General features: G+C 49.7%; 1 protein-coding gene across 1 annotated transcript; it reads right to left on the bottom strand.

Annotated features, from left to right (window-relative positions):
* Nucleotides 1-1,703: 1,703 nt before the first annotated feature.
* UNC45B (unc-45 myosin chaperone B) lies at nucleotides 1,704-27,983 on the bottom strand (the record flags this gene model as incomplete). Its single annotated transcript, XM_079799137.1, has 19 exons — nucleotides 1,704-2,509; nucleotides 4,639-4,794; nucleotides 7,144-7,261; nucleotides 8,381-8,496; nucleotides 8,858-8,971; nucleotides 9,472-9,538; nucleotides 10,652-10,779; nucleotides 13,608-13,748; nucleotides 14,500-14,641; nucleotides 14,812-14,906; nucleotides 16,685-16,985; nucleotides 17,550-17,721; nucleotides 18,836-19,006; nucleotides 22,527-22,695; nucleotides 23,257-23,424; nucleotides 24,392-24,481; nucleotides 26,000-26,175; nucleotides 27,270-27,306; nucleotides 27,816-27,983. 19 exons carry the CDS (start codon nucleotides 27,981-27,983, stop codon nucleotides 2,249-2,251), a joined length of 2,790 nt encoding a protein of 929 aa, XP_079655263.1. The 3' UTR covers nucleotides 1,704-2,248.

Genomic DNA, 27,983 nt, shown 5'->3' with positions numbered 1-27,983 from the left:
ATATATAAAATAATCAACCAATGAATGCATGAATAAGTGGAACAATAAATGGATGGTTTCCTTTCTCTCACTCAAAATCCATCAATAAATAACTTTTTAAAAGTTAAACCCTGTATACATGGGAAGGGGGAGCCCAGTAGGACAGCTGAGGAGTGGGCCTACAGACCCTACCAGTCAGGATCCAAAGGAAGAGGGCTAAGGGGAATATATCCTGATGATACAAAATTGTTGCTGATGGTAATGTGTATAATTAACAACAACAAGTTTTCTTGTCTGAGGCAGAGAATTTGGAAGTTAATTACTGTTAGATACATAGAAAACTAAACAAGCATAAAGTCAGATGATTATAAATCCTGAGTCAAGCAGAAAAGTGTACAGGAAATGAGATGTACTCACAGTGTATGATCTAACACAGCTGTGACTAGAGAGTCATAACAAGATAAACATTGAATATTGTCCAAACCCAAAATGATCTAACCATATTGGCAGGATGTGCATAGGGGTAGACAGAGAGGAAGATTTGAGAGTTAAAAAAAAAAAAAAAAAGAACTAGAACTATTTGATTCCACTAGGAAGAGCAAAATAAGAATAACCATAAGCTCTGGCCAGTGTAGCTCAGTTGGTTGGGCGTCATCTTGTGTACTGAAAGGTTGTGGGTTTGATTCCTGGTCAGGGTACATGCCCGAATTATGGGCTCTATCCCTCGTAGGGGCATGCAGGAGGCAGCTGATCCATAATTCTCTCTCGTTATTGATGTTTCTATCTCTCCCTCTCCCTTTCTTTCTGAAATCAATAAAAATATGTTTTAAAAAAAGACAATCATCACTATTTTTGACTTTTATTTTCACATATATTTCAGAAACAACTTAGCAGTCTCTGTCCCGTCTCTCCCCCACCCCCACCACCACCACCTACCCTCCACCAAAGGCTCAGAGTTTGGTTGGTATTTCCTAGAGTCTATATGTCAATTTAGAAATAATTTACATACATCTCTATAATGTTGAGTCATCCAATCCATGAACATGGTACTATTTCTCATTTATGTAGGTTTTCTTTTTTCCCTCTCAATAATCCTATATAATAAAAGGCTAATATGCAAATTGTCCCCATGGGGTGGGAGTTTGACTGGTGGGGAGTTAGATGTGTGCTGACCACCAGGGGGCGGTGCGGAACATGGCAAGTGTCCACCACAAGGCGCTGGCAGCAGTGGAGGCGCTGCCAGCCCCTATGGGCCCTGATGAGAGCAAGACCACAGCGGGATGGTGGAGCAGGTGAGCGGGCGGAGCCAGGCCAAGGTGGGTGCAAGCAGGCCCCCCTCCCCCATTGCCCTGCCAGTTGCCCCACAGATCGTGCACCAGGCCTCTGGTAACTATATAAGCCTGGAGCTCCTCTGGACTATCTTCTCTACCACATGGAGAGAGGCTACCAGAAAATAAGGTCAACCCAGAGGAAATCAAAGCCAAGATATAGGGAGGGAGGATGAAAGAGAGATTAAGACACCCACCTAGAAAATAATGTTGGTGACAATATTTGAATCCTGGATCTAATAATACCAGACCTTTCCCTGGATGGACAAGCTGTATGAACCAGTGAAATTGTTTTTCTTAATGTACTTTGAGTTGATCTCTTTTAAATTCATCATGTTCATCTTGCTTGGAAGATTTACCCAAACAAATTGCAAAAATTATGTCACCCTGTTGAATGTGAACCCTATTTCCATCATAGTTGAGCGATGGGATGTGACATGGGGCTGGGACAGGGCAGTGCAGTTAAAACACACAGTTCTAGGCAGCTTTATTCAAACAGTATGGGAGAGAGAGGATGAAAACCAGCACAGATCAACATCCAGATACCATAGCACTAACCTTTATATTCACACACCTATAAGGCCCTACCTCACCACACAATTCCTTTTTCAAAATATAAAGAACTTCAGCCCATTATCCTGGCCTTTGGAATGGGTACAGAAAGAATTATCCAACCTGTCTTCCAAATTACAGATAAAAATTATTCTAGGAATTTCTGTAACATGACAGATATAGGGAGACAGGGAGCAGGAGAGCCAATGGAACAGACACACTTTGGGAGAAGGAGGAGATTTACAACTCAGGGAACAATCAAGTATTTTTTTACATGAAGACTTCATTGTCACTACCACAATCCCTAGATGAACTGACATTCCAAGAGTTCCCTGCTCAGGACTCTGCACAATATAGGATCAGCCCCAGCATCCCTGGTGGGCTCCTGTCTAAGACACTGGTTTAATGAAGCCATAATCCATACACTTGATGAGACATTCCCGGGCTGTCTGAATCACCGCTGCCCTCTTCTCGTCCGGTTCCTGTTTGCCCACCACAGTCAGGATCTCTAGCAGCTCACTCTCCACCAGCTTCTTGGCTAGCTCAGCATCAGCCTGCAGCAGGTTGTAGGCAATGACCAGGCCCCGGTGTTGGACAGACAGCTGGTCATGCAGGCAAAGCCGTTGTAGGATCTCCAACCACTGGGTTGTCTGGAGGGGGGAAGATGGATAAGGAAGGATTGGAGGAATCAGTGGGTGGACAGAGAGAGGAGATTTTGGACAAGATAAATAGAAGGCATTGGCCAGGCCCAGATTCTGGGCTCTGAAAGGGCAAGTGAGCCGGGGGACTCTGGTTATGTGTGTATGGGACTCAGAATATGCCTACTTGGGCCCCTTGGGACCAACTGCGTGATACCCATCTTACCAGAACCCGAGCAGGAATTGGAGAACTAATAGGAATTTGAAATAATCCAATCCCTTTCATTTTATAAGTGGAGGGACTGAGGTCCAGGGAGAGAAAGTAACTTAGCCATCTATGGTCACACATCGGGAAATAGTAGAAAATACATATCCACACATCCATTTATTTTTTAAGCATCTTAACAAGCAGAGGGACAGGCTCACTGCATGCCTGAGCAGAACGAGGATGGAGGGTCTCAAAGAGGAGGATTCTAACACCGGGCACATGGTCAAGGCCTGTTTCTGCTAACCCAGGTGCCCCTGGAGACATGAGCTCTAGGTGTGCACTCCACCAGCCTTGACTTCAACTGGATCAACACTGGAGTTGGAGTGTATCATCTCCTCCATCTCTCTCTCTCTCTCTCTCTCTCTCTCTCTCTCTCTCTCTCTCTCTCTCTTCTCTCTGTGTCTCTCTTCCATTCTCAGGTGTGAAGCATCCCAACCATTGTGTACGGGAAGACAGGACTCTAGATCCCTCTGATCACCCCAGGAGACAGAGATGGAGCTGAGAATAAAACCAGGAGGCTTGGCTCTTAATCATTCAACAGACATACGTGGGAAGCAGAGTAGAATAGTTATCAGCATGGGTATTGGAGTAAAAAAGACCAGTGTTCAGGTCCCAGCTCAGCCATTTAACAATGGTATGACCTGGGCTAAGTTATTTATCCTCTGCAAGCCTCAGGAGATGATCCGTGGAAAGAGCTTAGCATGGGAGCTGGAGCATAGTGAGAGCTCAGCAAATAAAAGTGGACAGGAATGATGATTGTAGACACTAACCCAAAGATTTCCTCTGTGCTTCCTGTTACCACACCCTCCATTAGTAAGCAGGAAAACCTTTCTACATGCACTGCTCTCAGATGGGGAGAGGACAAGGGGGAAGAAAAGGCAAATCCTTGACTTCCCAGTTTCTAGGTAGACTTCTGCAAACTCTACACTGAGTCTCCTACAACAAAGAAAGGAAGTGAAAGTTCAGCTAGCTGTGGTAGGGTTCAGGGAAAGGCTCAGTGCTGGTGGACTGACTGATAATGGGCCCAGTGTCCATCAGTCCCTGGAATGAGCCGCTGGGGGTGAAAGGAAGGGTGATGATCCTGTTGGGATAGGATTCCAGCAGAAAAATCTATTGCCTGGCTTCTCAGGGCATATCCCAGCAGGTGTGAGACTTAGAGAGGCCCAGCATCCAACATGGCCCCAGGGTTGTACAAAAGGTGGGTCTGGCCAGCTTCAAGGAGTCATCAGGACGCCATTGGGGGGACAGGAATGCAGCCAACATTTCTGAGCCCCTCAGGAAGAAGGGAGACGTGGCCAGGAGTGGGTCAGCAAGCCTATGGGATTCCACTTCCTTCCCAACTGACTAGCTGTGTGGCCTTGAGCTACTTTTCTGCACTCAGTCTCCTCATCGGTAAAATAGGGATCATCATCATCACGCCCACTGCACAGGGTTTGGGGGAGGATGGGGTGACTTGATAGATATAAACACTTAGAGCAATGCCTGGGCCCCGTAAGTGGCAGAGTCACGGAGCGCCCTGCAGAGGAGTGTCAGTAGGAGTTGTGTGGCCAGTTACTTCAGCAGCGGCTGCTTGGGGCCGCAGTTTCAATGTGGTCCCCAGGCTGGAAGCACCCGACCCCCGGTACCGAATCAGAATATCTGGGGAAAGGACTTTAACCAGCCCTCCAGCTGACTCTTGCACACCCTACAGTGTTGAGAAGCTTGCCTGAAGGAACATATGCTGAAGCCCCTTAAGTGGTAGGAACAGGGGGGCTGGGAGTGGTTACCACGGAGACAGGCTTTTCCCCAGAGGACCACCCAGGGCAAAAGGGTCGGGAGGAGGAGAGATTCCCCAGAGCCCATCCCCTGACTGGCCTCCAGGGCCCGCTCTCACCACTTGGGTCATCTTGAGGCACAGTTTCTTGTGCGCTGCTGTCAGCATGGCCAGGGCCCCTGCGGCTGCATTCTGCAACTTGTCATCATCCTCCCCACAGAGCAGGACCACCAGCTTCAGCCGGTCATTCCCATCCGCCAGGAACCTCTCCTGTACCTATGGGAGGAAGGTACATGGCTCAGAAAAAAATGCCCTCCCCTGCCCAGCCTGGGGAGGGAAAGGTGCACCTGAAGCCACATCCCCTGACCCAGGATCTCTGGGAGCTTTCCTCTGAGCAGCTCACCCATGCCGCCTCCTCTTGGAAGTCTTCCCTGATTAGCTGGATGAAGGGGCTACAATCTCCTCCAGCTAAAAGGTTAGAGAAAATAAAGGATTCCCCGGATAGCGTGCTCCACAGCCTCTGTTTGCATTCAGCTATCCACCCAGGGAAAGAGGCAGGCAGACTCCTCAAGGGTAGGTGTTGCCTGAAGAGCTGTGTCTCACTTCCCTTTGGGGGAAGCCTGGAATGTTTCTCTCACAACAGTTGGGCCTTCACGGTCTGCCCTAAAATGACTTCGCACTCCCTAAAGGCACAGGGGCTTGGCAAGAGCAGGGGATGGTTGGGTGGTTTACTTGGTTTTAAGGAACAGCTGTACTGTCTCCACCAGGGGAGAGCTGAGGCTTTACAAGGAATCAAAAGCAGGAGAGGAGCCTCCTGGGGCCCAGGACCCTGACAGATCCCAATGAGCACCCCCCTCCTTACTCCTCAGCTCTACAGTAATATCTGGTTGGTCAAGTTTAAGGTCATTTTGGTGGGTCAGGTTTCCTAGAAGTGGAGCTCCAAAGGAGTCAAAGGTCACCGCTGCCCAGGTTATGACTCTCCCTGAAGCTGGGTCAGTGGTCCTCAGAAGTGAGAGTGTGGAGAGATGGTCAGTGCGGACCCCTCTCCTGGGACACAGTTGTGAATGGGAAGCAACTGCCCCAGAAGGAGTATGTTCCACCACCCCTTGCACCGAGATGCAGTCGTAACTAGTTCTCAGCAATGGGGCGTGCGTGGAGATGATGTGTGTCCCTTCCAGGCCACCGTGGTAAAGTCCTACGGGTGCCTCTCCCATGGTCTCCCTCCCCATTCACCTTCGGAAGAGAGACCACTCCCAAGGTGGCAGAGGGGTAGACAGTGCTTGATGATCAGAGAAGCCTGGATCCCTGAGTCACTGCTTGGAAGGGAACCACCTGATAGGGATGTGAGCGAGAACTTACATGAGTGAGAGGTGAACTGTCCTGTGAGGACCACTGTATATTTTAGTTTGGTTGTTGCTGCAGCTGGTGCTCCCCCAGGGAAGGTTGCTGCCCCTCCCACTGTTCCTCCCCTCCCCTGTCCTTGGACACACTCTCTTCCCCCTCATGGCTGCCAGGTCCCCAGCCCAGCCTAAGGCCAGCTCCCTGGCCGACCCTGGTAGCTTTGTATCTTTTGACTTTAACAGGCTTTTATGGGTCAAGTTTTTCTGCTACAACAGTGAGAAGATCTAAGACGTAAGTTGAGGAGAAACAGAGGGTGTCTCACACACTAGGCCCTCTGTGAGGGCCCAGGTGGGTCACTTGGCCTGTGTCTGCCCCCCCGCCGTCCCACCCTCCTCCGTTCACAGGGAACCTCAGGTTTACACCCTGTTGTTACCTCTGATGAGGTTATACCTACAGGCACAGCAAAATCCTCTAGCAGGACGCCTTAGCTAGTTTGGCTCAGTGGCTAGAGCGCCAGCCTGTGGACTGAAGGGTCCCGGGTTCGATGTCAGTCAAGGGCACATGCCCGGGTTGCGGGCTTGATCCCCAGTAGGAGGTGTGCAGGAGGCAGCCGGTCAATGATTCTCTCTCATCATTGATGTTTCTATATCTCTCTCCTTTCCTCTCTGAAATCAATAAAAAATATATATTTTTAAAAATATTCTTGCAGGCCGAAACCGGTTTGGCTCAGTGGATAGAGCGTCGGTCTGCAGACTGAAAGGTTCCAGGTTCAATTCCGGTCAAGGGCATGTACATTGGTTGCGGGCACGTCCCCAGTGGGGGATGTGCAGGAGGCAGCTGGTCGATGTTTCTCTCTCATCGACGTTTCTAACTCTCTATCCCTCTCCCTTCCTCTCTGTAAAAAAACCAATAAAATATATTTTTTTAAAAATATTCTTGCAGGATGGAAAGAATAAGACATGTATTCATCTTATGGGTACAATTTATCCCATTATTGGACCATAAGGTCATTGATGTGTTCTGGATTCATTTTATTATTTTAAATCCTGTGATTATTCTGTGACGAGCACAGATATAGTGAAATGTAGTTTCTATGGAAACAGCAATATTTCATTCATGTTAACATTTAAAATATTCTAAAATTGTAACTATTTTCACATTTCTTCCATATATACTCAATGCTACCTCAGTACCATTGTAACAACCCCAATCACGCCCGGCCTGGTCTATGGCCTGACTCTCCATGCCTCGATCACTCCCCGTCCCCATGCCGAGCCCCCTCACCTCCTTGTTCAACACCATGTTGCACATGCACTCGGTGGCCGCCTGCCGCAGCTGGTCGTGATTCTCAAACATGTAGTTCTCGATGTCTGGCAAGGCCTTCTCCTTGAAGATCTTCTGCCTAGGGCGGGAGGAGTGGAGCGAGAGAGGCCACTGAGTTCTCCGTCGTGAACATGTGGGATTCTGGGCCTCCTGGGTGCCCTTTCCCCATCCTAGTGGTATGCCTCCCACATCCTCGGCCGGCAGGGCTCCTGTGGCATAGATCCTGCCCCAGCTCCAGGAGGGGCACCAGTGGGCATAAACTAAGTGATGTAGCTCAGCATCCCGGCCACAGTTGATGGGTTCCAGGGTGAAAACGTCACTGCAACATGTGCCCTGACTGGGGATAGAACCGCAACCTTTTGGTGTACAGGATGACACTCCAACCAGCGGAGCCACCCGGCCGGCGCTAGAGGCTCCTTTGTATTATTGCTGAAGAAGTGAAATTCTCTTTGTCTCTCTTTCTGAAGATGAAGCCTTATGACTGATGGAGAGGGGAAAGCCCACTGAGAGTTAAACCACAGACAGGAGCCCGGCCGGCATGGCTCAGTGGTTGAGCGCTGACCTGTGAACCCGGAGGTCACGGTTCGATTCCCGATCAGAGCACATGCCGGGTTGCGGGCTCGATCCCCAGTGGGGGGTTTGCAGGAGGCAGCCGATCAATGATTCTCTCTCATCATTGATGTTTCTATCTCTCGCTCCCTCTCCCTGCCCCTCTCTGAAGTCAATAAAAACGTATTAAAAAAACAAACACACAGACAGGAGAGGTACAGAGAACCAGGCCCCAGGACAGTTTTGTAACCCCTGCATCAAGCGCACCTGAATCCGGAGTCCCCAGACTGTATTTACATGAGCCAGTAAATACCCTTTATGCTCAGACCAGTTGGTACCAAAAGAATCTCAACCCAATACGGTACACTGCCCCATCCCCTGCTTCTGAGAAGGAACATACTTCTCCCTACCCATCCTCGTGGGCATCTTTTTACCACTTAAGAAACCAGTCTTTTCCGTCTCCTCTGGCTTGTACGTTCACCATGTGGTTTTTCCAAGTTAATTCAAGCCCCTCCCATTGTATTTCTTCCCGCTGCCTTTGACCCAGCCCTTGGAGGAGCGCAGTTCTTGCACGTGGTACATGTGCAACTCAACCAAACACTCCATGGGACACCTGTCTTCACGCCTGCTCCCTCCACACCCCACTCACCGCAGTTTGTCGCTCCGCCCAGACAGGTTGGTGAGGCCGAGGAGGGCCTCGTAGTTCTGCAGCCCGTCCCTCTGTGTGTCCAGGAGTCTCACAAGGGGCCGCACCACCTCATACACCTGTGGGGCAGGGAGGAAGCGGGGGACAGGTGGAGGCTATGATCCCCAGTCCCTGACATTTACAGGTGTCCAGCTTTAGAATTTCCAAAGCACTTGCCCACCCATGGGTCTGGTTGGACCTTAATGTTGATTCTGAAAAGCAGGACCGTTCCCTTTACTTTGCAGATGAGAGGCGTCCCCCAGAGGACAGCCCCGTGAGGCAGGCAGAGCTAGGCCTGGACGCCAGGCGCCTCCAATTCATTGCCCTCTCTGTGACAACACCATGGCCCTCCCAAGCCAGGAGCAGGGTGACAAGAAGGAAGGCCCCCAGGAGCAGAGGAGACCCCTCCCACGGCCCCATCCCACCCACCCAAACACCCACCCGCTCCCCGGGGAAGGCGATGTCCGGGTTGGAGACAGCAGCGATCTTTGCTAGGGCATGGGCTGCCTTCACCTTGCCCACGTCCGTGCCCTCCAAGGCCAGGGGAATCAGGGCCTGCAAGAAAGGGCATGGTCACTCCTGGGGCACAGACATCCTGTGACATTCTGCAAAGTGTGTGCTTTCCCCCCATTTCACAGACGAGGAAACTGTGGCTGAGGGAGATTAAGTAATTTGCCCAAGGTTATGCAGCTGACATGGGGACGGACAGGGACTCCGTAATGAGTCTTCTGTAGCAGAGGGCACGGTCTTGGTATCTGCACCATGCTTCCTTCCAGGCGCCAGGAAGATAGATGGGATTCCACAGGAAGTCCCATGACCCATCACAGAATCAGGCAGAAATGGGGTTGGGGCCGTGAGAACAGACAGCACAGTTACCGGAATGACCATATTCCAGGAGGTCGGGTGGGGACAGAGGGTACATTGTTCTTGAGTCAGGCATAGAGTATGCATGCATGTGCGTACACACACACACACACACACACACACACACACACACGCTCCTCCCCAGTAGAGTACCTTTCAGGATGCCAAGAACCTTATCCCCACCCAATTACCTTGCCACCACCTTGAGCCACAATAGTGCCTCGGTCCTTCGAGTTGTCACACAGTGCCAGGAATACCCTGTGGAGTAAGGATAAAGGGCATGTAATGTGCCAGCACGCCCCTCCTGGGCATCAGCAGGCCAGCCGGTCAGAGCCAGGGAAGCCCTGGAAAGTGCTGCTGGTGTGCGCGTGCCCCTTGGGAAGTACTGCCAAGAACATAAGTGGCGCCCTAACCGGTTTGGCTCAGTGGGTAGAGTGTCGGCCTGCAGACTGAAGGGTCCCAGGTTCGATTCCAGTCAAAGGCATGTACCTTGGTTGCGGGCACATCCCCAGTAGGGGGTGTGCAGGAGGCAGCTGATCGATGTTTCTCTCTCATCGGTGTTTCTAACTCTCTATTCCTCTCCCTTCCTCTCTGTAAAAAATCAATAAAATATATATATTTTTAAAAAGAACATAAGAGGCTGGGGAGGAAGTGAGGCTGCAAAGAGCCCCCTCATCCTTATTTAGGGCGATAACCAATGGCTCCTTGCTGCCTCCTCACCAGGAGAAACACCCCGGGACCTGTGACCTGGCCCTGGTCTCCCTCCCTCTCTGGTCTTACCTAGCACTACTCGCTCCTATGCACTCCGTGCTCCAGACATATTGCAGGAAAACCCTAAATGCACTCATTCTCCCTCCGTCCTTGGTGTCTTCGTATATGCTGTTCCACCCACCTGGAACCCTTCCCTCCCCTGCAGTGGAGTGGCTCCTTTGTTCCTTTGGGGCTCCCTTGAGTTGTCACATCCTCCAGGAAGCCTTCCTGGCTGCCCACCTTTCCAGGCTGGCTGGTGGGGTGCCACTGCTGTACTCCAACCAACACTCTGTCTTTCTCCCCTCATGGCACCCGTCACATTGGATTGTCCTGTGAGCCTGGCTGCCTGCCCACCAGGTTGCTCAGATACTGTGCCTTTCATCTCTGGAATAGCAGGTCCCACACAAAACCGGGGAACCGGGCATCCAGACAGTGACCTCTTTCCTCCTGATGCAAACTTGCACTTGTGAGGACCTACCCGCCATGTCACTTTCAATGCCAATCCCCTTTAGGCTCCTCTCCAGCACCCCCCGCCCCCCATGGCTCATTCCCTTATTTACTCCCGGCCATTTCTATCCCCCTGCCCAGCCAGAGCCCAGCCCCGGCCCCCTGCAGCCACACCTGGCCAGCAGCTCTTTGGTCTGGTCGGTGAGGATGGCACTGTCCGCTTTCACCATGCAGGCCAGCGCCGAGATGACGCCCGCCTTCAGGAGCCGCTTCACCCGCATCTCTATGAAGTCCTTCTTGTCCTGGGGAGGGAGACAAAAGGGTGGCGATGGGCAAGGGGCCTGGGCACCAGGCCAGTCTGTATTGGTACTAAGATGGCACATTTCTTTTTTTATATATATATTTTATTGATTTTTTACAGAGAGGAAGGGAGAGGGATAGAGAGCCAGAAACATCGATGAGAGAGAAACATCGACCAGCTGCCTCCTGCACACCCCCCCACCGGGGATGTGCCCGCAACCGAGGTACGTGCCCTTGACCGGAATCGAACCTGGGACCTTTCAGTCCGCAGGCCAACACTCTATCCACTGAGCCAAACCGGTTTCGGCAGATGGCACATTTCTGACTTCTTGGGGTACTTTTAATAATGGGCCCTACAGGTGTCCATGTCCTAATCCCCAGAACCCGTGAATATGTTACCTTACATGGCACAAGGGACTTTGCAGATATGATTAAGTTACGGATCTTGAGCTGGGGAGATAGTCCTAGATTATCTGGGCAGGCCCAGTATCATCATCAGGGACTTTAAAAAGGGAGGCAGAGGGGCAAAGGTAGTAGTGACCGCAGAAGCAAAAGGCTGACGTAATTCAAGGACACAAGCCAAGGAAGGTGGCTTTCAGAAGGTGAAGAGGACAAGAAAACAGATTGTGTCCTAGAGCCTCCAGAACCCACCCTACTGATTCCTTGACTTTGACCCAGTGAAATCGATTTTAGAAGTCAGACCTCCAGAACGGGAAGGTAATAAATGTGTGTTATTTGGGGCAATGGTGTTTGTGGCCATTGGTTATAACAGTAATGGAAACGAATACCCTCCTCCAGATTCCCTTTGTCCAAACAGCCGAGGGGGTTACCGCATGTCCTGCCAATGTGAACGTCAGAACAACCCCTCCTCGTCCTTTGCCCTCCCCCTCCCAACACAGAGCCTGGGTAGCTGATAGGGCGAGGAAATCAATCCCAAAGACGCTTCATTCACAGAGGAGTGGAATGAAAGAATGATGATCCAAAACACTGCATGACCCATGTGTTAGTTGTCTTGCAAACGGTTGACTTGCTATTAGGGAATGTGGCAGGTGGGAGGGTAGGGGGATGTAGGCAGTTAGACAGACAAGAGCAGAGCAAGGACGATGGGCCCGGTACAGAAGGTCACCAGGGTGCAAAGCCCCAGGTGCCCAGCACTGCACAATCAACTGTAGGGTGAGACCTTGTCCCCAGGGTGACTTTTCCTCCCCTAGCATATCGCTGGTCCTGAGGCTTGGACCCATGACCTTTCCTCCCTAGAGATAACATCTAGGCCTCAGGTGTGTTTCAGCTCCAGGCCCAGATAAACATCAAAACCAGCCATGGCTGACATCAGGACCAGCTGCAGTGAATAATGACCCCCTGCCCTGGTGCTGGCCAATCAATCCTGAATGGACACACCTGGAAGACTACTAAATATTCTACTGAGATCTTCCTCTGGAACATCCCCTAAAATCTCCACCCTTAAAACCCTTAGGACAGAGGACCCAGTGCGCTCTCCCCACCCTGGGAGCACGCTCTTGCCTTCTCCTTTCCCTTCCCTCTCACGAGCCCCCTCCCAGGCATGTTGCCATTAGCTCCCTCACTCCCAAGCTCCAAAGCCCTTCTTTTACCTCCATAACTTGTTTCCTAAGCCCATTTCTTCTAGGAATTACTTTTTCTACCTCTGTAATTTACCCAATAAATGTTCTCGTACAGTTTGGGTCTTGGCTCTGAATTCTTTCCTAGCCAGAACCCAAATATTGAGGTTGCTGAACCCAGGTTTGGTCCGCCTGCCGCCCCCACCACCACCTCCAGTCTGGCACAGGGTGCCTTTCTGCCGCCTACAATGGGGGACGTAGGCAGGAGTGAGGGGATATGTCAGACAAAAGGGACATAGCAACGGATTGGGTTTTGCTGGAAACCCACAGTCAGCCCCAGGGTTGAAAAGTCTTTACAGATAATCCTCAGAGTAGCTGGCGAGAGACTGACAGTCAATCGCTAGACGCCACCTTTGAGCTTCACAGCAGCAGTATATGCGCTGCAGTCTTGCCTGCGTGAAATACTATGCAGCTTTGAAAAATGATTCAGAGAATGACACAGCCATGGGAAAGCACAAAGTGAGTACAACATTATAACTACATTATGATTATAACCGTGAAAAGGAAAGAAAAAAGGTGCATAGAAAAAAACAAAGCCTCTGGTAGGTAAAGTAACATACCCAAATGCCAAGGGTTGAGGGGGATGATGTCATTGTGAGTTCTTAATTTCTTTTGTCTGCTCTCCTCCACCTTTTATTTATTTGTGTTGCAACACGGTTATATTACTTTGATCATTTAAAAAGTCTACTTTTTTTTTCTGGTGGGAAATAGAATGCATATATATTCATATGCAAACCACAAGCAAAGTATACCATTGTGTGCAGGGAATCATGGGGTGGGGGAGGGGGAGCAGGGAGGTGGGGAAGAGGGCCTCAAGGGAATTTGTGACATCTTGGCTACTGCTGATCCATGTCTCTCCTCTCATTTTTCCTACTTAGCACCCATATCCCTAAATCCAGATATCCCAGAAAATAAAATTTTTGTGTGTTGGGAACATAAAATGCAACTGTCTGATGTCCATCAAATCAACAACATAAATTGCAAAACTTTAATCGTGGCTGTTAGTTTTCTGACTACAGATTGTGTTCCTAACCTCCCCCAAACCGCTCCACCCTCACCAAGATAGAACATTAAAACTAAGAAAAACACGAGCGCCACCTAGTGGGAGAAATGTACCATGATCCTCTTCGGTTTACCTTATGGCAAATTCTCCCAAACACACCAGACCCCTCCTGGACTGTCCCCATCCCCACCTTGGGGTGCTCCTCGGGCACGTGCTGCTTGGAGAACTTGGCGAGCTGTACGAGCTCAGGGATGACCTCCTTGACATCGTAGCTGTTGGTGCAGTTCACCAGGATGGTGGCCACCGAGTACAGGATGGTCTTGTCAGAGGTCTGGAGGCACCGGGGAGGGGGGAGGCGGGAAAAGGCAGAAAGAAAACTTCAGGACAACCTTCTGCTTCCAAGAAGGCTCCCTCGCATGGTCCACAGGTTGGTTTGGGCGGACGGAGTGTGTGGCTGGTGCAGTTCAGCTCGGAGAAGTGCCAGCGGCACAGAGGGAAAGGAGCTGGCTCTGCTGGCTCAGGGGGCACCCTCAACAGCACCCCGAATGCATGGGAGGAAGTCCTCTGAGTACACCCCTTGCTTTGTGCCTCCTTGAAAAGTCCAGGCCAAAACACACTTTCACATAGTGTGACTACCTCCCCTGGGCTGGGTGGGGATGGGATGGACGGTGTATACCCTCTGGTCTGGCCCTGGGGAAACTCTCCCACATCTCCCCCTTTAATGGTGAAAAGGAGGAGGAACGGAGTCTGTGAGGAGCTCGGAAGGAGAGAGAGGGCCCAGAAGAGGCTAGGTACTGCCTCCTGGTCCTTCAGACCTCACTTCCTGAGGATCCCAGGGGACAAATACCATCCTCTTGTTCATCCTCCCACTGCCGGGAAGGCATGGAGAGAGCGGTGAGCCCATTTTATAGTCAGGTAAAAGGAGGGTGAGAAAGAGGCAAATAACTGATCCAGGTTACCCAGGGAGTAGAGGGGACAGCCGGGCTGAGGACACAGGGGTCCTTTCCCAGGCTCAGCGGAAGGCCCTGTGAGCCGGAATCTAATAGATCTCTCCTGAGGCCAGAGGCCAGGGCTCTACTTGCCTTGGCCATCTCAAACATGGCCTGCAGCGCAGGGATGTCCTGGACAAAGTCATCCTTCACATCAGCGTCCAGCGTCAGGTAGGCCATTCCCTCCACTGCCCAGCGCCGGGTCCGGGTGTCTATGGACGCATTGCACAGCCACCTGGAACCAGGGAGGGAGAGACGCTGGGGAAGGGCGCCAGGGCTCAGGTAAGGGCGGTGAAGCCACTTCAGGGCAGTGGGTAGCAGGTGGGGGCCTTTCCCAATCTGGTGGACACTAGGGCACCCCCCGGGGAGGAGAGGGCAGGCCTGGGGAAAATGGGACCCCCTTACTTGCGACACTGTTTGGCCAGCTTCTCCGTGGACCCTTCGGCAAACTGCCTGAGACCGTAGTCTGTGCCACCTGCAGAGCCGAGCTTACAGAGTCCCTGCGGGGGAGGGGAGACAGCGGACATCTGGAGGACCAGAGGCAACAAAGCTGGGGACAATGCCCTGCTCAAACAGGTCCCTGTGGCTGGAACACTTTGCCCCTTTTTCTTTGCCTGGATAAACCTCTATTCATACTACAAAACTCAGCTCAGGTGTCACCTCTTCTGGGATGCCTTCCCTGAGGCCTCCAGGTGAAGGAAGGTGCTGAAAAAGCTGGAGGTGTATATATATATATATATATACAATTGATTGATTGATTTTTAGAGAGAGGAAGGGAGGGGGAGAGAAACATCAATGATAAGAGAAAATCATTGGTTGGCTGCCTCAATGGTATACAAGCAAAGTATACCATTGTGTGCAGGGAATCAGGGAACCCTAACCCTAACCCTAACCGGGGATCAAGCCCACAACCCGGGCATGTGCCCTGACCCGGAATCGAACGCTGACCTCTTGGTTCATGGGTCGATGCTCAACCACCGAGCTACACCAGCCAGGCAAGCTGGAGGTTTTTACCCTAACCCAGTGGCCGGCACACTCATTAGTCATCAGAGCCAAATATCAACAGTACAACGATTGAAATTTCTTTTGAGAGCCAAATGTTTTAAACTTAAACTTCTTCTAACGCCACTTCTTCAAAATAACTCGCCCAGGCCGTGGTATTTTGTGGAAGAGCCACACTCAAGGGGCCAAAGAGCCGCATGTGGCTCTCGAGCCGCAGTTTGCCGACCACGGCCCTAACGCTTTTCCTCCACCATTTGACCCCACAGATATTTTGAATGCCATTTTGAAAAATCAGCACAAGATAATACTACTCCTGTCTGAGATTGCAGTGGTGAGACTTGTCAGAGCACAGAAACCGGCAGAGAAATCCTATCTTATGGGTAACAAGTTCAGATGTGCAGCATTTTGCTCAGGAAATTTGGATTTATTTTAGAAAAAAAAAAAGTCTTCTCTAAGAGAAAACTCACAGTGCCGGAAGCTAAAATTCATTTTTTCTAAATTGATACAAACAAAAGAAGATAAATGACTCAAATCCTCACTATACTTGTTCACGAGGAGAAGGTCAATGAAAATAATTTCTGTAAAACGAAGATGGAAAAAATAAAGCAGATTTGACTGTGCCGTATAGAAACTGATTAATCAAATAAACTGACTTTCTGGAGTTTGCTCTAAAAATATTTGCTGGATAAAACTCATCAGTGTTCGTGCCTTTCAGAAGCATGGAGGAGGTGAAAAAGATGAAGGGATTAAGAAAAAAAATCATTTGTTCATTTGGTCACATCGCCTTGTGTGTTTGCAGGTAACACTCTGTGGTCCTGTGGGTGACTTCAGGAAAATCACAGTGTGACTTATGGGAGTTTCACAAGTCATTTCAAATTATTTTTCCTGATGATAAAAGCCATATGCACATTTTATTAAAACTTGAACTCTACAGAAAGAATAAAGAAAGAAAATAAATCCCCCATAATTCTAAAGCCAAAAATAATAATAAAATCCACAACTCTTAGACAAACAACAGTATAGTGATTACTAGAGAGAAAGGAGGGTGTGGGGAGGTAGGGAAAGGTAAAAGGGAAAAAGAAAGCACGGAGGTGTTGGAGGGTAAATGTAGGTCCGCCGTTCTGAATCTATGTTCTCACAGCCTCCTCCATATCACACTGCTCTGCAGGGCCCCGTGATGCCCTCAGAGGGTGACCTCCTCCAGGACAGGGGCTCAGCCTCATTCATCCTGACGTCCCTGGTGCCCGGCATGGTGTCGGGTACCGAGCCCACTTACCACCAGTGTGCGGATCTTGATCTTCTCGTTTTTGGTGGTCTTGTAGATCTGCTTGAGCAGTGACACGCCGTTGGTGATGATGAACGTGGCGCGGCTGAGCTTGGTAGAGGCATGGATGAGGGCCTCCACGGCCACCAGCTGGTCTACCTCACGATCCGAGCCACACAGCGCTACCATCATCTCCATCACACCTTTCAGCCCCAGCAGCTGATTGCCCAGGTCAAAGGGGCCTTGCAGGACTCCCGACACTGTCTGGATGGCAATCAGGTTCTTGTCCATGTTCTGGGGGTCAAACTTGCCCCTAAAAGAGAAGGCGAGGGTGGTAGGAAGTGTGAGATTTGGGGGCAGACAGAGTTGGATTTGCATCCTGGATTCACCACGCATATGCTGTGTGACCTTGGGCAATTCACTGAACCTCTCTGAGTCTCAGCTTCTTGAGCTGGAAACTAAGGATAGTACTACTACTTCACAGACTTATGATGAGGATAGATGACATAACAGATGTGTCAGGGGTTGTGTTCCCCAAGAAGCACACTCTGAGACAAGGATTGACATGTAGGAAGATGTTCACCCAGGGAAGAATAGAGACCTCCCATCATCAACAGCCAGCACCAATGTGCCAGCCGTGTGAGTGCACCATCTTGGAAACAGATCTTCCAGCCTCAGTCAAGCCTTCAGATGACTGCAGCCCAGGCCAAGAGAACCCAAAGCCAGAACCACCCAGCGAGCCATTCCCAGATTGCTGTCTTTTTATAAGAAATGGTTGATTATTATTGTTTTAAGCTGCTAAGTTTAGGGGTAATTTGTTACACGGCTATTGATTGCTAATACAGAGGCCGACCTATGAGGCCTCCAGGAAACTCACGTGATGTACTCCTCACAGATCTTGCGGAAGTGATCGCGTTCAGGATCGCAGCGCAGGTCGTCATAGAGCTTGTTGATGAGGATAGAGGCCAGCATGCGGGTGTTGTCGGTCAGGGGCAGGCAGGACGGCAGATCTGGAACCTGCCCCACCACCTTCAGGATCTTCCTGAGGCCTGCAGGATGGATGGCAGCGGCAAGTGTAAGACCCCTCCTGGCTCTGTCCAGCCCAGTTTGCAAGACATACAACCTCAGCATTGCAGCTTTTCATTAGCGCGCCAGGAATTTAAGTCCACGTCATTTTTACACAAGTGCTATTCATTTTGATGCCTAGAACAATACTATGGTTCCCCACCCATCCTACACTGTAAACCGTGTGGTTGGGCCTAGATCCTCGTGCAGAGGGAAGAGGTCTGCTGTTGGTGCTCAGCCTTTGTAATATATACAGAGAAGACCAGAACTGGGGCCGAAGTGTTGGGGGCGAGGCTTAAGCACTGGAGTAATTCATTAAGGTGCACTTTGCGGAGATCTGTGAAAACCAAGCAAGGGAACAGCAATATCAAAGTAGAACGAATTTCAAGCTGGTAAAGCTGACTTGAACCTTTAATTTTGCTACTGTTAATGAATCGTAATGTAAATATCTCTGTTTTCCGATGGTCTTAGGCTCTACAGCAGCGGTTCTCAACCTGTGGGTCGCGACAGGTTCTCACAGGTTGAGAACCGCTAGCAGGGTTGCCTAAGACCATCGGAAAACACAGATATTTACATTATGATTCATAACAGTAGCAAAATTACAGTTATGAAGTAACAACGAAAATAATTTTATGGTTGGGGGTCACCACAACATGAGGAACTGTATTAAAGGGTCGCGGCATTAGAAAGGTTGAGAACCACTGTTCTAGAACATTCTTCCTGGGCTTGATATAACGTGCAGGTGATGTCCTCTCTCCCTTCTAGAAGGCCTTGCCAACCACGAGACTTCGGGAGCGTGACCCTGTGGTTGGTGGAATCCTGTTTGTCCTTGAACACTTACCCCCGTTTGTTGGGAAACTTCACCCAGATAAGATGTTTTTGGGTGCATTTAGACATTTCCTGGGTATGGTGGCCAGGCCCGTAATTCAGAGACTTGACCTCTACCTTCACCAGCCCGCTAGTGGATCCTAGCATGCTGATGATTTTTCCTGGCTTTTCCATTGGGATTGAAGACTTCTTCCACTTTCTGCCCAGGGCAAGGGACCCCGGTGCCCACGGGGAATGCTGGAGTGAGCCCAGACCCGCCCACCTCCTCACCATTGTCCACCACGTAGATGGTGCGTGAGTTGTCGTGAACAGAGAGGTCTTTCCGGGGGACGTTCTTATTAAGCAGGTTCAGGGCCTGGTCCCTGCCCTGTCCGGACACCTTCTTACTGACCAGCATGTCGAGCAGGTGACTGGTGATCTGCTTCAGGTCCTTCTTGGTGTCTGAGGAGGAGAGAACAGGGATAAAGAGAGAGGACCAGGGAGCCTCAGGTATTTAGGACCAGGAATGAAAGAGGCTTCTAGAAGGACTCTGGAAATATCAAATCTACTGCTTCCTGGATATTGGAATTTCCCAGGAGAGTATAGTATAGTCCATCTCAACCCCGCAAAAGGAGGGAAATCCCCAGACAACACTTGGGGTCCTCCAGCCATTCTGAGCATTGACTTCTGTTACAGCCCATTCCACCCTTGAACAGCTAGCTCTTCCTTCCAGGTCATGACTGGCAGGGATCCAGGGATGTTTTGTGTGGTTTTTAATGAACTGACTTAATAAAACGTGTTTCCAGGAAGGAAATTTGTACTCCTTACAGACATCTTACTCCGCACAGATTCGGGCAGGCCGGGCGCCCGAATGCAAGCCTCTGTCTGGGGTGCCCGGTCCTCCCTGCCCACTAGGAATCTCAAAAGGCAAATGCCTTTTCCTGCTTTGCCCTGTCTGACCTCTCTGAGACTTGGAGACTTTTGTTCTCATTCTAGGTTGGAGCCCAAAGGCAGGCAGACGGGCAGGCGGGCAGGCAGGGAGGAAGGCTTTCCAAACCGTGTCACGTAAATAAATGATGAAGGAATGAGGCTATCTGGCTAGAGAAGGAAAGATGTAAGTGGACATGATAGCCCGCTTTCAGAGAGAGGTTTGTCACGAGGGTGAGATAACAGACTTACTCTGTAAGGCCGCGGAGAGCAAAATTGGGGCCTGAGGTGGGTGTAAATCAATATATAAAATATATAAAAATATATAAAATATTTTAGCAGATAGCTAATAGCTCACTGCCTCGCAAGGAAGTTGTGTCCCCAAATAAACTGCACCTGTCATTATTCATGCTCTTGGGGAGTCCCCTCCCACACTGGGCCTGGGCTGATCATGTGACTGACAGCACACCCAGCGGCTTAAAAAGCACTTGCACACTGAGGCTTGTCCACTTAGGATCCAGCTGCCATGTTACATAAAAATCCAAGCTGGCCCGGCTGGCATGGCTCAGTGGTTGAGTCTCGACCTATGAACCAGGAGGTCACTGTTCGATTCCAGTCAGGGTACATGCCCGGGTTTCAGGCTGGATTCCCCAGTAGGGGGCGTGCTAGAGGCAGCCAATCGATGATTCTCTCATCATTGATGTTTCTATCTCTCGCTCCCTCTCCCTTCTCCCTGAAATCAAATAAAAATACATTTTTTTAAAAAAATCCAAGTGCCCTAGCCGGTTTAGCTCAGTGGACAGAGCGTCGGCCTGCGAACTGAAGGGTCCTGGGTTCTGTTCCAGTCGAGGGCACATGCCCGGGTTGTGGGCTCAATTCCCAGTGGGGGACTTGCAGGAGGCAGCCAATCCACCATGATTCTCTCTCATCATGGGTGTTTCTGTCTCTCCCTCCCTCTTCCTTCCTCTCTGAAGTCAATAAAAATACTAGTATATTTTTTTTAAAAAATCCAAGCTGCCCACTAGCGAGGCCACAAGGAGTAAAACCACGGTGCCCGGCCGGCATCTCCAGGGAACCACCACCCATACGAGTGCGGCCCATTTGGACCTTCCAGTGATTCTAGTGCAAAAAGGAACCTGACTTGCTGACCATCACAATAGTAAGTCCGAGCCATATCAACAATCCAGGACTCCGAAAGTCAATAGTACTAATCTACAAAGAGCTCTTAGGAATCAATAAGAAAGCACTGACATTCCAGTAGAAAAAAATAAGTAACAGTGTGAACCAACCACTCAAAGACAAAGGCATCCAAATGGCTAATAAAGATAAAGAAAATGATTAACCACACTAGATCACTTTTGCCTGCTGAAAAGGGGAATCTACTTAAGAATGATCGCATTCAAATCTGGTGAGAATGATTTGAGGTTAGAACGCTTATCGTCACTTGGTAAGAGTACAAGTGGATGTACCCTCTCAGAGGGAACTTGAAAGTAAGATGGAGAAAGAACATCCGTTATGTTCATAACCTTTGACCTAGTACTCCCATTTCTCAGAACCTGTTCCAAGAAAATAATTACAAGTGCAAATATATATTTATGTAAAGAATGGCTGCTGACGTGTTTCACAAGCATGCAATCAGAAACCATTGAAATCTCCAATAATATAAAGCCGCCTGACGAATCATGATGCATCCAAACAATTAAATGTAATGAAATTATCTAAAAATCATGTTCCCTTTGAGTGAACCTGCTTCTGTAACCCTCCCAGGCAGGGCAGGGGCTTCTAAAATGATGCCTAGGACCTGGATGTGCAGGAAGAAGCATGGGTCTATATGTGCATGTATGTAGGGATGAAACAAATGTAAAATTAATATGATGAAATGATTAAAGTCAAGTGGAACCCTTTTAAAGAATATTAAATGGTATGCCATACTAACATAATGTTCAGTGAAGAAAAAACACAAAACCATCCATAGCCAAATTCCAATTTTGTCAAATAGATATTTATATGGATGGATAGAAAAAAAGGTTATCAGGAGGGGTAATTACAGGTGAGGTTGTGTGTGTTTTTTTTTTTTCATGTTTACATATTTCTAAATTTTTCCAAATTTCTCCAATGAGTCTCTGTTACTTTTTAAAATTGTGGTAAAGTATATATAAAATAAACATCATTTTAATCGTTTTTAAGCACTGAGTTCCGTGGCATTAAGTACATTCACATTGATGTGTAACCATCACCACCATCCATCCCCAAAACTTTTTCATCTTGCAAAACTGAAACTCTGTACCCATTAAATAACTGCTCATTTCCCCCTACCCCATCCCTGGCCACGCCATTCTACTTTCTGTTTCTAAGAGTATGACAATTTCAGAAGCTGCATCTATATGCAATCATACCAAATTTGTCTTTTTGAGACTGGCTTATGTTACTTAGCATAATGTCCACAAGGTTCATCCATGTTGTATCATGTGTCACAATTTCCTTCCTTTTTAAAGCTGAGTAAATATTCCATTGTGTGTGTATATATATATGTCTATATAGACATATATATAGACATATATATATATATACACACACACTTATATATATATTTTGTTGTTGTTTATCCACTCACCTGTTGATGACACTCTATTTGCTTCTACCTTTAACCCTTTGCACTCGCTTGCTTTTTTCTCGATTCCTTTATTCTACTCGGGATTTAATTTTTTAAATACCCCAGATTTTACAAAGCGCGGCAGTAGAATAAAAAACTGGAGTTTCTTTTCATACAAACTTATTTATTTGGATTTTTTTATATTTCAAATTATTGATACAATACAATTTGACATACGAGCTGCTACCGATGCTAACCGTGTCGAGTCACACTCGACATCCGAGTGCAAAAGGTTAATTATTGACCATAATGCTGCTCTGCATCGGTTACTTTTATCATCGGAAAATAAGTATGACAATAACACCAGACAACCTCCACACACAGGAAATTCCCAGTCTGAGGTGGTAACAGACTCTCCCTTGCCCCCAACCTCCAGAACCAAAACTGAAGCCTGTCTCCTACCTAGAACCAGGGCCTCCTCCTTCCCTTGATGCTCCCGCTTGTCCTGCCCAGACAGAGAGTCGATGATGGCCTGGAGCAGGTTGCAGACGGCCAGAGACATCTCCTCATTCTCCACCGCCATGAGGCTGCAGATTCGGTCTATCCGGACTGCGTGGAGAAGCACCGTGGCCTAGACCCCAGCAAACCACAGTCAGTCGTGGGTCCCTCCCTTCCAGCTGCGGTGCAGGTTAGGGAATGGGAGGTAACCACCCCATGCAGTAGGGAAATAAGCCCATGCCTCCTGGCCCATGGTCTGGGAATGCCCTTGACACAATCCATGGCCCTTTCCAGAGGTTCAGAGCCACTGGCCACCTGCAGTCATTGAGCACAAGTACTGGGGCCATTCACATTGAGAGAGAGGTGCTGTGAGTGTAAATTATACACTGGATTTTGAAGATGTAGCATGAAAAAGTGTAAACTATCATAGCCTTTGCATTCAGCTCTTCCTCAACAGATGACTTTCAATAGCCTTATGTTCACATAGACCCATTTCCAGCTCTGAGGAAAAACAGAGGAGCGGTCTCTGTTGAATCCGGGACCATACAACCAAAGTTGGAGGGGACACTTCACATTTCATATCAGGGTCCATTTATGCCAGCCACACCCTGCCCACATGTCACCCTTCCAGGTCCTTGGCCGGGCAGCCATTCATGCCAAACACCCAGACCGGGGCCCACGCCCAGGCCCTCACCCTCGCTCGGTGGCCACTGCACATGCCCGACAGGGTCCGCACGGCAGCCAGCACCAGCTCAGGCCTCTTCGTGTCCATGAGCTGCAGGAGCAGGGCCACGCCGTTGTTCTGGAAGATCCTTTCAGCCCCTGCCTCTTCACGGCCCAGTACGATGAGGTTGTTGGCAGCCTGAAAGAGGGACGAGGAAGTGACGGTCAGGAGGAAGTGACGGTCAGGAGGAAGGTGTGGCTGCAGAGGCCTTGGCCCTGGGCCAAATGCAGGGTCTGGCTCAAGAACTGGGTCTTTAAAACATCTTTCTATTCTTCCTCCCTATAATCTTACTCCTGGAAACATAGCCCACGAATATAATTCAAAAGAAAGACACAGTAACGTGTATAAAGACCAAGTTGATAAAATATATTACAATTATGAAAGACATAAATAAAAAGACTACCAAGCAACTTGTAAAAAAAAACAGTGCTTAGCAGAATCAGAATCATAGATTCAACTCTGATTGCACTAATGGTAAAATAAAACTGTGTAGCCCTAGCCAGTTTGGCTCAGTGGATAGAGTGTCAGCCCGTGAGTCCTGGGTTCAATTCCAGTCAAGGGCACATGCCTCGGTTACAGGTTCGATCCCCAGCCGTGGTCAGGACGCATATGGGAGGCAACCAATCAATGTGTCTCTCTCACATCCATGTTTCTCTGCGTGTGTCTCTCCCTCTCCCTTCAACTCTAAAAATCAATGGAAAAATATCCTCAGGTGAGGATTAACAAAAATAAATAAATAAATAAATAAATAAATAAATAAATAAATAAATCCCATGTAATAAAAGGCTAATATGCAAATTGCCCCCTCAGGAGTTCGACCAATCGGGTGTTCGACAGCTTGCTATGACGTGCACTGACCACCAGGGGGTGGGCATGGAATGCAGGAAGGCCCCTGCCAGCAGCTGGCAGCCAGCAGCCGGGGAAAGGAAGGCCCTGATCAATCAGCCCTGGTTGCTGGCCAGGCCTAGAGACCCTACCCGTGCAAGAATTTTGTGCACGGGGCCTCTAGTAAATAAGTAAATAATAATAAAACATTTCTGCTTATGGGTAAGGACTTTAAAAAGGAAGAGAAGTGTTAAATTAATTAAACAAGGCCAGCGCTCACCTTCTCCAGCCTATCGGCTTCACTCTTTTCGTCCAGGAGGATATCAAACATATTCTGTACCCTCGAGTCTGTGGAGAACTGCACGTGCAGCTGAGGAAGGATACAGGCAGAGGTCCATATTTCAGTCCGCTCCATGTGAAGTTCCTCTCAGTGACTATTAGGGTATCTACTCTGGGGCCCCCACACTGTCATTCATTCATTTATTCATTCATTCAGCCAACGTTTACTGAACAACTACTACGTGCCAGACGCTGTTGCAGGTGCTCAGATGCTAGGGATAGAATGGTGAACAAAAGCAAGTCTTTGCCCCACAAAGCTCACAATCCAGTTACGTCCACTATCCCATTTGGTTATCACGCATCTTGGAAGGCAAGGGATCATCACCTCAATTTTGGAGTCTAGTAAACGGTGAGCTATTAGACATTTCAGAAATATGCCTTCAGGATCAGAAACCTGAAGCAGTTTTGGAGTGGCTCCTCAAGCAATGGAAACCATTATGTTTAGATGCCTCATCCCTCACAATCCCAACCCGAACCCCAGTGCTCTGCGGCTTTCATAAAATGCCCAAACTGATCATCTTCCCCATCTCACCAGCTCCTTCTGTACCTCCCACTACGTGGTTGTGCTGGTCCACACTCCCTTCTATTTCCATCCTGGCCTTCAGGGCGGGGAGGGTCTCCCACGCACGGCCCTTTCTTTGATCTTCGTATTCCCTCAGCTCTGAGTCTACACTCTGGATAGTAGACCCACCATGGGGTCCCACCATGGGGTTGCCCCAGGCACATAGGAGTTACTGAGTCCGGGAGCCGGGAGCTGAGTGATTCGTTACCCTCCTGGTCCTACAGAGGAGAAACTGACACCCCAAGAGGTCCCTCAGAAAATTGGTAGCTAAGGCCCTAACCGGTTTGGCTCAGTGGATAGAGCGTCAGCCTGCGGACTGAAAGGTTCCAGGTTTGATTCCGGTCAAGGGCATGTACCTTGGTTGCAGGCACAACCCCAGTAGGAGGTTTGCAGGAGGCAGCTGAATCGGTGTCTCTCTCATCAATGTTTCTAACTCTCTATCCCTTTCCCTTCCTCTCTGTAAAAAATCAATAAAATATATATATTTTTTAAAAAAAGAAAGAAAATTGGTAGCTAAGGCAGGACTAGGGTGCAGGAGCTCTCATCTCTGGTGCAAGTTCTCCTCACTGCACTCCATCTTCCTAGAAAAGATGTCCTATTCCTATTGGCTCCTGACTCTACTCTATCTGCCACCAATTACCCCTCCCCCATTCCCAGGTATCTCATGCTGCCTTTATCCTCCTAGAAATAGAGGAAGAGTTGCAGTTATACTGATGCAATTTAAAAACAACAACCACCACCACCACCAAAACCTCCATCTGGAATGTAAAAGACCCATGTTCTAGTTGTGCGGGCTCGAACCCTTAAACAAGCATCCCAGCATCTCTGGTCACTCACACATGGGGCAGCTGTTCAGCTGTTCTGAGGTACCCGCTTGTGCCACGTGTTCACAAGGACTAGCCTTGCCCTGACGTCCTGCTTCTCTAACATGCCCCTGCCAGGAATGGGGGGAGGTAGCCAAGGCTTGTGGGCGGAGGCCGGGCTCACCTTCTCCTGAATGCTAGTATTGAGCCTCCTCAGGGTCTCCTGGAAGTTCTGGTTCCGGGGCTCAAGCGTGGCACAGCGCTGCACGTCCTTGAAGGCCTGGTCCAACTTGCCCAGGCGCTCCAGGGCCTGGCATCGCCGGTACAGGGCCTTGATGTCCGAGGAGTTGATGTCAATGGCTAGCGAGGGTGACAGGCAGGACCTTAGGGGGCCGGGCTACAGACCGCCTTTTTTTCTCCCCTGCCATGGCCCCCAATCTCTTCCTTTGAGATTACCTGCCCGTGTAGACAATTGACCCAACGCTCCCCTTTGTTAAGGAGAGAGTAAAAATCATAGTCTGAAGGCTGGGAGGAAGTTTGAGGGTCATCTTGCCCAACCCCTGATGCTCCGGAACCTGCTACATGATGATCCCTGCCAAGCATCCCTCATCCGACTGGTGCTCACATCCCTCAAGCAGGGGGGAGCTTTCTCCTTCTGCAGGCAGCCCGGCAGCCCCGCCATCAAGCCCTTCCCTTTTCCTCCCTGAAACCTCTCTGTCTGTAACTTGGCCCTTTTGTCCTACAGGCAGCCCTGGAAACCCCGAGATGAAACCCAATCGCTCTTCCTCATGACAGCATTTGCTTTTTGGGGGTTTGAAGGCAGCGCTCCGTCCCACCTGGGAGTTGCCTTCTCTGAGCTAAATATTGCCCCTCCCCTTGACTGCTGTTCACAGGATGTTCCCAGTCCCCTCTCCAGCTGGTCCCCGACCTTCTGAACTCACTCCGGGCTATCTGTTTCCCCTCAAAGAATGGTAACCGGGTCAAAACCCAACACAGACCTGCAGCCGAGAGAAGCCTTCCCATTTTGATCATGCACGTAAGCCAATGTTGACTTGTGTTTATTTTTTTATGTTTATTTCTCCCAGTGGTTCTGGCACAGGCTAGGGCCTCCCTCTTCCCCAGAGGAAGCCCGGCTCCCACGGCAGAGGACTGGGCTGATGGACCCGGTTCTGGGGATCCCCCATGGCAATACCCTAGTTTCCAACAAACGGGGGGTGTGTGCCACACCATGAAAAAGATTTCCAAAAGCATCTCTTCAGCAAAGAAACCACTGCACCATATTTAACATGCAACTCCATTTGCAAAAATGTGACTTAGACATCCGTGGCACATGTGAAGCCCCGCCTACAGGGCCTACGATGAAGTTCACACAATTTGTAATTCCTTGGAGTGTCAAGAGCCTCTCAGACAAAACAGAGGGGGGGGGGGGGCAAGGGCCAAGGGGGGTGGCTCACCTCTGGAGGCATCTGAAGCTGCCTGAGCATAGCTCTCCTGAGAAAGAGAAGGAGGAGACTTGGTTAATGTGGGCCCAATGCAGAGGGTTTGAGAGGGTCTGGGGGGCGGGGGCAGTGGCTGGGAGCTTCCGGCTGTCAGAGGCCTCGGGGAGGGCCCCTCGCTGGTTGTGGAAAAGTGGGTGAGCTTTGGCATCAGGCAAACTGGGGTTTGCATTGGGGCTCTGCTACTAACTCCCTGGGAAACCTTTGGCAAGTTACTGAACCCTCTGAGCCTTGAGATTCTTACCTACAGTGCGGGCAGCTGCCTCGCCCGGCTGTGGTTAAGATGCCACAAAATAACATACGGGGAGCCCCTGGCCCGTTTGGATCTGGGGGAACTGCTGTCTCCCAGAGGAGTGGGTGGGCGGTAGGTCTAGGAAAGCAGTGAGAGGCGCCCCTCTCCAACCTGAAGGGCCCAGGTGAGAGGGCTGGGGGGATGGAGGATGGACAATGCCTGCATCCCAGCCCCCGCCCCCCCCCCCCCCCCCCCCCCGCCCGGCTCCACACCGTTTTCAGGCCGCAGGCCGCCCGGTTCCGATAGAGCGTGGCCAGCAGCGCCTTGTCCTTGGTCAGCTTCAGGGCCTGGCTGTAGCTCTTGGTCGCGGCCTTGTAGTCCTGGCGCTGGAAGTGCCGGTTCCCTTCCTCCTTCAGCTGCACAGCTTCTGCCTCCGCCAT

The sequence above is a fragment of the Cnephaeus nilssonii genome, assembly GCF_951640355.1.
Source record: "Cnephaeus nilssonii genome assembly, chromosome: 19".
NCBI lineage: Eukaryota > Metazoa > Chordata > Mammalia > Chiroptera > Vespertilionidae > Cnephaeus > Cnephaeus nilssonii.
The sequence above is the reverse complement of the archived record's forward strand: the minus strand, read 5'-3'. Positions and strand labels throughout refer to the sequence as shown.